The following is a 9,788-nucleotide window of genomic DNA, read 5'->3' on the forward strand; positions in this document are numbered from 1 at the left end:
GATGCTGATTTAAGGTGTTTACATGTTGTTAATGTTAACAGCTCGATAATAATCAATAATTAAACATCTTGTTAAGGAGCAGAAGGAGCTGCCATCTGTCCTCTGATCCAGACTGAGATGATCTGGAGTCCAGTCCATCTGGTCTCTGAGTTTCAGGGTTCAAAGAAAAAACAGGAGCAGGTTTCACTGAAGGAAGAGACACGCGAAACAGGTGTAAACAGGTGGAGACAGGTGGAGACAGGTGGAGGCAGGTGGAGACAGGTGGAGGCAGGTGGAGGCAGGTGTTTCTTCAGTGTGAAGGTCACTGACATTTTACAGATTCTTCCTGTGACTCCTAAAGGACTGAGACAGTTCCAGTCCTGGATCAGGTCACTGAGTCACATGACCGCTCACCTGTTCCAGGTAAACTCATCTGTGAGTCGTTTGTCTCTGCAGCAGCTGCAGCTAAGTTTGTGGATCATTGTTAAACACAGAAAGTTTAATTAATGTAGATATTTTAAATAATGTTCCTGTCTTTACTTCCTGTCAGAGCTCTGCAGGTTGTTGTGATGAAATCTGAACAAACACCAGGACAGAAAAATATTTTTTATTCTTTGCATCACTTTGACTTGATGTTAATTACAATCAGGTTAAAAATCATCAGAAACTGCTTCACTCATTTTAAATCTGTAAATCTATCTGAACGCAGCTGACTGGATGCCGAGAAGAACCAATCAGGAGCAACACATTCTGTCGGAGTGTTCCAGTTTCAAACCATTTCAAAGTCCCCCTGCAGGTCCTGGTCCTAGTCCCAGTCCCGCTGGTCTCACTGGTCCTCCTGGTTGGCAAACACTCCAGCCTCCCATCGCAAAGCTCGCTGGTTTTTATGTCGAATCACTCGAGTCGACTCAACAACCTGGAAACAGACAGAGAGACAAAGAGAGGAAGCAGATCATTTTCAGTGCGTCAGTAAAACGTTGAACTGTTCCTTTAAAGCAGTCGTACCTCGTTGTTGACGTCGTCGATCGGCTGGATTCCTGCGTACTGAAACACAAACAGAGTTCAGAGTGAAACCTCCCTCTGCTCAGAGACTCAATGTTTCTTATCAGCCAGACTCTTATTTTGGTGGGTTTGAGTAATAATCCTGTCAATTTCAAAACCTCCAAAATAAGAGCGTTGTTATTGACTCACTGCGCTCTCCTCCAGCTTCAGCTTCACTCGTCTGTCCTCAAAGTCCTGCAGCAGGGTCTCTGTTAGACCTCTGACAAGAGGGGGGGCCGACCGCACCCCTACAGGGGAGGAGAGGGAGGAGGAGGAGGGCAGGGGGGGTGGGAGGAGGGAGGGTGAGGACGGGGTGAGGGGGTCCAAGGCTGAGCAGTGATGAAGGAGATTGACGGCAGACGGACGAAGGGACGAGGGGAGGAGGAGGACAGACTGACGGGTTTGTCTGCAACACAGGGAGGAGGATACATCAGTGACATCATCAGTGACATCATGGCTGACAGTGACCTCAACTGGACTGAAGCTTTGACCTCTGACCTCTGTCACTGTGTCTTTAACAGAGACGTTGGGTTTTGTGTTTTGAGCTGTGGGGCCTGTCAGAGTCCAGATCAGGATCCAGACCTGACCTGTTGTGACATCATAGATCAGTTTGTTAAACTTGGCAGTCTGAGTGACCTCTGACCTGTGACCTTTGACCTCAGGTCCTTCAGCAGAAACTGACAGGATTTAAAGGACAAATTCACATTTTATTAACAGTCACATGAGCATGTTTCTGATGGAGACAAAGACCGGATTCACTCATTCACTCATTCATTCACTCATTCACTCACTCACTCATTCATTCATTCATTCATTCATTCACTCATTCTGTGTGAAATACATTCTGAACTCTGGAGTTAGTGAAGCTTTATCAGTTCATCAGGTGAAGTTTTTCAGCTTAGTGAGGAAACATGAAGAGTGAAATCTTAAGAATCTGATTGGTTCAAACTGATGAAGCTTCACTTTAAATAAAGTTCAGAATATAAAATAAAGTTCAGACTGAATGAATGAATGAATGAATGAGGGCTGTCTCCATCAGAAACATGTTCACATGTTCATAAGGACACATGACGTGTGAAATGTGAACCTGTCCTTTGGTTACAGCAGGTGGAGGTGATGACGTCAGCAGGTGAAAACAAATAGAAACATGATTTACTCTTGTCGTTAATTGATGGATCAACAGTCTTTGAGTCACATGGTTCAGCCTTCATGCAAACTAAATCAGGTCTTTGTGACTCTTCCTCTGACTGAGATCAGTGTCAATGAGTCACAGAGAAACGACCATTGAACGAGTGTTTATTTTCAGCTTTAACGAGCAGCTCAGTGACTGAAACGTCAGGAAACAGGTGTGACGTGATAAAGACCAGAAGATCAGACGACCCACGGTTTCTCACCAGACCTGAACCAACAACAACATCTGTCAGAGGGATTTCAGTTTTCATCTTACTCTATAAAAACTACGACAGAAGACGACCTGACGGCCGAGGAGCATGAACATGAATCCCTGGTTCATCCTCCAGCTGGACCTCGTCATCCCCACATTTCCTGTCTGTCCTTTAGAAACTATGATGAAATGTTTAGATTTATTTCTGTCTGTGGTTTCATGACTCTTCCAGTCCAAACCCTGAAACTTGTTAATCATCAGTCAAACTGCAGCTGAGCTCGCCCTGAACCTCCTGAAGCTGTTGGACTTTGGTCGTTCTCTCAGTTACTCATTGTCTCCACTTTATATGACACAACAGCATCTACACCAGAGTCCATTCAGGTTTTAGTCTCTTCAGGTTTTAGTCTCTTCAGGTTTTAATCCTCTGTCAGTGTGAAAAGTTGTTAAACTGGATCCTGACACAGGGTTTCTCTGACAGAGATCGCAGCTGGTCAGTTTTTAATCATCATATAAATCCAATCAATCACTTGGTCCCAAACACATTAACAAGTAATAAAATAAGATAAGATAATCCTTTATTAGTCCCACAATGGGGAAATTTACAATCAAATTACTCTGAAGCAGCTGACAGGGTGAACCTGGTCTGGGCTTCTGCAGGTCTGGGGTTGTGGGATAGTTTGGAGGGACTAGTAATCCAGCCCTAATCAGACAACGTACCTGTATTTGCAGGTGGGTAGGACTGACTGACGGCCATCTTGGTTGCTTTTTCCACCAGAGGAGCAGGAGAGGAGGACTGCTGATTGGTTCTCTCCCTGGACTCCCTCAGCTCCCTCAGCTCCTGCTCTCGTCTCAGAGCCTCCTTGATCTCCTTCTCGATGAAGTCTGGAGCTCCTTGTCCCATGGACTGCAGCCCGGTGGACTCCAGGTTTTCCCTCCAGGACCGAGGTGTTGGTGATGAGTGAGGGGAGGAGGAGCGGGACGATGAAGATGTCAGTAGATCCTTTCGAAAACCTCTTGAGTCCCGAGTGAAGGAGGAAGGAGCTGAACTCATCTGACTGATGGACAGCTCGATCTCCTCTGGGTGTCGATGAGGACAGCAGGGAGACGGGAAGACGTCAGTGTCTCCAGACTCCAGAGGTCTTTCCTCTGGCCCGCCGTCCTGTTGGTCAGACTTGATGTTGTCCAGCTGCTGTGGAGGATCTTGGTCAAATCGGATCCCACCCTGCTGCTGCGGCTCCTCCATCCTCTGGATCTCTCTCTGGATGACGAAGCTGACTCTGGTCTTTTCTTTGGTTCTGATGGGCGTTAGTGGCGACTGTAAACGTTTGGTTTTGATCTTGACAATCTCCACCTTGCCGTCATTGTGTTTCAGGCCCCGAGAGCGTCGCAGGTTCTCCTCGCGTTCCTGAACTAACCGGATCTCCCTTTCAATTGGGGTCTCATACACACTCATGGACTTGAAGCTCCTGTTCTTTTGTTGAGCATTGTCAGTGAACACACCGTCATCGCTGGTGTAGCCACCACCCATGTCCACCAACAGCTCCTCCAAGCCAGAGTCCAGGTCCTCAAACACACTGCTCTGCCTGCTCAGACTCTCCTCAGTCCGGCACACCATCACCTTCCTCTCTGGGTGGGTGTCACTTTCGCCTGATGGTTTGAACAGAGTTGTATCTTCTCTCTCCTCCACCCTGTCGAACGTCTCCACCCACCTCGACGGGGACACCAGCTGAGGATCTTCCTGCAGAGACGAGTTCAGGTGTGTTTTCAAGGACCTCAGAGGGTTGAGGACTGCCATCAGCCGGTCCTGCTCCATCTTCAGGAACTGTTGTCGAGCAGCACTGAAGTTGATCTGCTTGTTGTCAATGGTTCCAGGTTCAGGAGACCGGGGAGGTTCTGGACTGGAGCTGACTGGACTGTAGCTCACACTGAAACCTTCTATCATCCTGTTTGCAGACCTGTTCAGATCCAGATTCTCCAGAGTGCTCAGTTGATCTTTGAACGTTGGGTTCTTTGGTGCTTGGCTGCGGATGATTTCCTTACGAAGGTGTTTCTCCTCTTCCTCCCCGACCACTTTGATGCCGTTTGTTGGATTCACTTTGTACAGTGACTCGTCCTCTGAGAACAGACTCTCTGGCTTCCTGCTGCTGGTGTAGGTCTGTAGTTTGAATCCCTTTTCCTCCTTCAGGGTGGCCAGCTGAGCCTGTCGCTGTGGCGAGACCATCCAGGCTTCGTTCAGCTCAGCCTCTGGACTCGTCGGATCCTCCACAAATGAGTAGAAGCCACAGTGAGACCCGGTGCTGCTGCTGGGACTGCTGGGGCAGCTTGGGCTGCTGGGATGCCACTCATCACTGATGCTCCCTCTGTCCTGTGACACCGCGACCTGCCGGGCCTGAACCACCACGTCCTGGGACCCGTCACCAGGCTGAGAGGAGACAACCACAGACGAGTGGCTGCAGGTGATGGAGATGATGTTTGAGCTGAGATCTGGATCGTCCAGGTTGGGGGAGTCATCCGGGGTGGGGCCAGTGATGGTCCGCAGGTCTGAGGGCTGCAGGAGGGGGGACAAGGGCTTCAGCACCCACCTCTTCGGGGTGCTGCCCATGACTGGTGATGATGATGGTGCTGCAGGGGGAGTTACAGGGGGAGGTACAGGGGAGACAGTAGGGGGCGCTGTGGGGCAGACGGTAGAAGGAGGTTCTGATGGATGCAGACAACAAACAGAACTCAAGGTTTGAAAACTGTGAGGAGTCAGAACATCCGGATGATCGGCTGTAGAGAGTCTCTGAAACAACAACAGAGGACAGTTACTATGACAACAGCAGAGAGAATGAATTGGTTTTCCATTGAAACAGGTGGGTTACTATGGAAACAACAGTGAAGACAAGTGGGTTACTATGGAAACAGCAGCTTCAGGCTCTGAAGAATCTTTTCTGTTTCAGGTCTGGATAAAGTTGTTTAATCAATAAACTGGTTCAATGACAAGAGAATTGATTATTAGATTTTTTTCAAAGCATCATGGGATTCAGAGTCTTTCAGATCAAAACAGAATTAATATAATATCATTAATAAACTATGAATCTATTCCTTTAATCTCTAATTCTCAGCTAATCAATGGATGTGATCAACAGCTTCTGTGGCTTCAGTCTGAATTTAATGTGTCAAATTAACAAAACTGTTATATGTAAAATGAAATAAATAAAGATATAAAACAGAGAGAGTTTTAATATCTGAGCCGAGACGAATTTGTTGATTGTCGTTGTGTTTTATGGTTTTAGAGAAAATAAAAATGATTTCAGGGAAATGTGAGGAATGTCAATAAAGTTTATCAGTGTTGATCGATCAGTGATAACACAGTTTACAGCGTCGGTCGTAAAGACACCTCAGGTGACTGTTCAGATGGAAAAGGTTTGATCTTCCTGTGTTTTTCAGGTTCACATCTAAATTTATGTTTAAATAACATTTAAACAACAGATCAGTTTCAGTCTCTGCAATTTAATATTCATCAGATTAATCAGAAGGTCAGAGAGTTTTTAATCTGATCATAAAACAAAAATCTGACTCTGAACAAGGTCAAAGTTCAGATGATCACAGTAATAAACTCAGAGTTTAAACTGTTTCCTGGCTCAGGCTGAAGGTGTGGACTGAAGTTAGTTTCACTTCAGTCTGTTGGACGCTGATAAAACTGTCTGTCAGTCTGCTGATAAACACATCACACACACACACACACACACACGTCAGCTCCACCATCCCTGTGGGGATATCTCACTCTGAAATGATGCATTCACTGACCTCTGACCTATGACCTTCACCTGATTCTAACCTGAACCCTGAAACCAAGTCTGAACCTTCCAGCAGCAGCAGACCGACCTGTGGGGACCTCAGTGACACTGAGTCCTCATGGTCCCCACAAGGATGTAAAAACACCACACACACAGTAACAGACTGAACTTCAGGTCCAATGACTTTAACTGATGGGAGATCAGAGGTCAGAGGTCAGACACCTCCCTCCCACCCCGAGCCTGGACCAGGACCTGGAGAAACCTGGAACAGAAGGCCGTCTGCCTCCTCTGATTGGTCAGACATTTAACGACCTGTGATGTTTACTGCAGCGCCACCTTCAGGACAATCAGTTCAAATCAGCAGTGACAGGTTCACAGTCATAGGTACTTTACTCTGAGTACTTTAAATACTTCTACTCACAGACTGAGGGTCAGTGCAGGACTTTTACTTGTAATAGATTACAGTGTGGTATCTGGCCTTCTTTGTGTTCAGTTTGTCAGAGAGCAGCAGATTGATCGGTTTAAAACATACTGATTATTACTAAAATGTCTAAAATCTTCATTCAAGTTTTTATTTGACTGAACTTTGTGTTTCTACTTTTAAATTACAACATCAGTTTCCTCTGAGTTCAGTTTTATTCCTGTTTATAATCTGAAGGTTTTTACATTCACAGTCTGATTTATACATTTTATTCCTAAAAACACAACATTTTTATGTCTGTTAACGCTGATGAAAACAGATATTTAAAAATCTGTAAGACTGTAAAAATCTTTACACATCAACAACATGAAATAAGTTTTTATCAAATATTCAGATTTCTCTTCTGGATGTTTCTGTTGAATCAGAAAATGTTTCATTAAAATGTTAAGAATGAACCTGTGAAACAAAAACTAACTGTGTTAATGACAGAAACCAGAAATCAGAAGAGGTCAAACTGATGTTAAACTGAACAGAAAGACTCAAACATGTTGTTTCTTACCTTGGTCTCCTGTGAAGCTGCAGCACAAACTGAACAACAACTGACAAAGTTCACTGACTATCTGCTCATCTGAGGCTCCGCCCACCACTCACTGACACCCCACACACACACACTACAGTCGGTCACCTGCTGCCCCCTGCTGGTCTCACAGCAAATCTGCCAGGGGGAGGGCTCACCTTGGTTTCCAGGTCCAGACTGTGACAGAGGACCTGCCATGGAGGAGTGTACCTGAACATCCTGAACCTCTGCTGCTCTCAGCTGGATCAGACTGGTTCCTACTGGTTCTGGTCTGGATGATGATGATGATGATGATGATGATGTCACTCAGACCCTCAGCCAGCAGGAACCAATCACTATCAAGCCTGAGACACAGAGGAGCAGCTATGATGGAAATAAAACATTTACAGAAGTAATCAAGTACTTGAGTATTTTCATTTTCTGATACTTTTACTGCAGTACACAAAGAGATGTACTTTTACTGCAGTACACAGAGAGGTGACTGCAGTAAAAGTACAGCACCAGGTAATAATAATAATTATTAACACTGATTCAAGATTCAAGATTTTTATTGTCAATTATCTCTATGTGCAGGACATACAGAAAAAATCGAAAAAACATTTCAGTCTCTCACATAAAGTAGAATAAAAATAAAATATATAAAAACTTTTATTTATCTGACAGAGATTCTGTTCCTGAAGTAATGGAGTACATCTGACAGGACTACTAGTACTTTTACTACAGTACAGAGTACTTCCTGACATAAAGATAGAAAACTTTAACTCCTGATGTCGGAGATAACAGAGATAACAGAGATAATAGAGATGATAACAGATTCAATCTAAACACTGAGGTTTATAATAAACTCTCATTGGAAACACAGTAACTCAGACGATTCAGGTCTGATGATCTGTCTACTTCCTGTTTACATCAGCACACCTGCCCAGTGAACCTGAGTGGTCATGTGACCTGTGTTTTCAGGTGTGTTGGTGGGGACAGAACCGATGTCTATGAGAGAGATCAGGTTTGTCCTGGTTCACTGATCATTAATGACATGAACACAGATAGACTCAGAGAATCAAACCAGGTTAGAGTTGTGGTTCTTCCCCGTACGGCAGCATCTCCTCCTGAACCACAGCTTCACCTATGAAGTGGATCTGGATCAGCAGAGACCACCAATCTACAGCTCTACCTATCAGACCCACAGCCAGAGCTGCTGCTACACCTGAGACAAAACACCTCGGAGCTGACCCATGTCACCTCAGACCATCAGGTCTGTGGTCTCTCTCTGCAGTGTCTGCACCATCAGCCTGCCTCAGGTCCTGAGGCTCTGTCTCCTGGTCTCTGAAGAAGAACTGTCAGAAAGTCAGAAACATTAAATAATCGTTGTCAGGTCAAACTGTGTTTAACAGGAGTCTGTAACTGTAACTGTAATAGATTACCACCCTCTGTGTTACAGAAACATCCGAGACAGGAGTCTGTTGCTACGGTAACAGATGATGACTGATGTTGGACTGAGTGTGATTCACTGACCTGAGATCAGAGAGGATGAGTTTGACTCTGATCCTCAGACTGAGGACAGGAGGTCTCTGTCAGGTATTTGTAGCATCCCTGAATATCACGTTAACTTCGGTGTAACAGCTGGTTTCACTCACCTGATGACAGGTGATCTCAGATGTTTCCTCAGCTCCAACTCTTCACTCACGATGAGCAGAGCTGCACATCCACGCTCAGAACCGAGACACAGAGCCTGTTAGCATGCTCAGTTGTTAGCATGCTGACTGTGCACTTGCTAACTGTCAGCTCGCTAGCTGTTAGCTTGCTAACTGTCTGCTCGCTAGCTGTGAACTCGTTAAGTGTTAGCCTGCTGGCTGTTGCAGTGAGTCGGGCTTGTACCTTCAGCATTGTTACTCTGCCACCTACTGGCTTTCAGGACACACTACGTCAAACAAAGGTTTCATTTTGTTTTAACGAACATTTGAACAAAGCATCAGTTTGCGGCCTCACCTATAACTATTAACATCACCTCTTTTTAAACAGTAACTTCAACCTGGATCACGGTTAAGGTGAGGATACTGAGGTGACTTGGCTGCAGGCTAATGTTAGCAAGCAGTTACCTGGCTAACACCAATACCTGCTCAGCATCATCAAACTCAACATATCAACAACTGTTAATAACAGAAAAATGAATATTAAACACTCACAGTGAGACCGGTGGAGCTGAACCGTCCAGGGTCATTTCTTCTTCTTTGGTTTAAAGGCAAGTTGACAACCAGTGCATCAGGTGCATTAGCGCCACCTTCAGCTTCGCAGTGTGGATCGTAGGTTAAATCCTGATCAACTAAACAAAAATCTACCACTCATTTATTCATGTTTTAATAAAGGCAGCTCTAACTTCATGTATTGTCTTGAAAATGTAAAATTTAAATTTTAAATATGCACTTTCACATAATTTTAGGCCATTATTATTATTATTATTGTTATTATTATTATTGTATAAATATGTAGTAAGTCTGGATCAGATCACAAACACTTTAAAAGCTTGAAGATTAAACTTGTTAAAATTCACTGAGAATCAAAAACTTCTTACAAAAAATTGACAATAAATCAAATTCACCTTCACTGTAA

General features: G+C 44.7%; 1 protein-coding gene across 1 annotated transcript; it reads right to left on the reverse strand.

The window, feature by feature from the left end:
• Nucleotides 1-570: 570 nt before the first annotated feature.
• Nucleotides 571-7,245, reverse strand: misp (mitotic spindle positioning). The gene is given in 6 exon segments (XM_051069528.1): nucleotides 571-895; nucleotides 985-1,023; nucleotides 1,171-1,316; nucleotides 1,319-1,426; nucleotides 3,122-5,186; nucleotides 7,164-7,245. Coding segments are annotated over 5 exon segments (2,268 nt in total). The 5' UTR covers nucleotides 5,007-5,186; nucleotides 7,164-7,245; the 3' UTR covers nucleotides 571-805.
• Between the last annotated feature and the right edge of the window lie 2,543 nt (nucleotides 7,246-9,788).

This window comes from Lates calcarifer, unplaced genomic scaffold (assembly GCF_001640805.2).
Source record: "Lates calcarifer isolate ASB-BC8 unplaced genomic scaffold, TLL_Latcal_v3 scaffold_36_77, whole genome shotgun sequence".
In the NCBI taxonomy this organism is placed as follows: domain Eukaryota; kingdom Metazoa; phylum Chordata; class Actinopteri; family Centropomidae; genus Lates; species Lates calcarifer.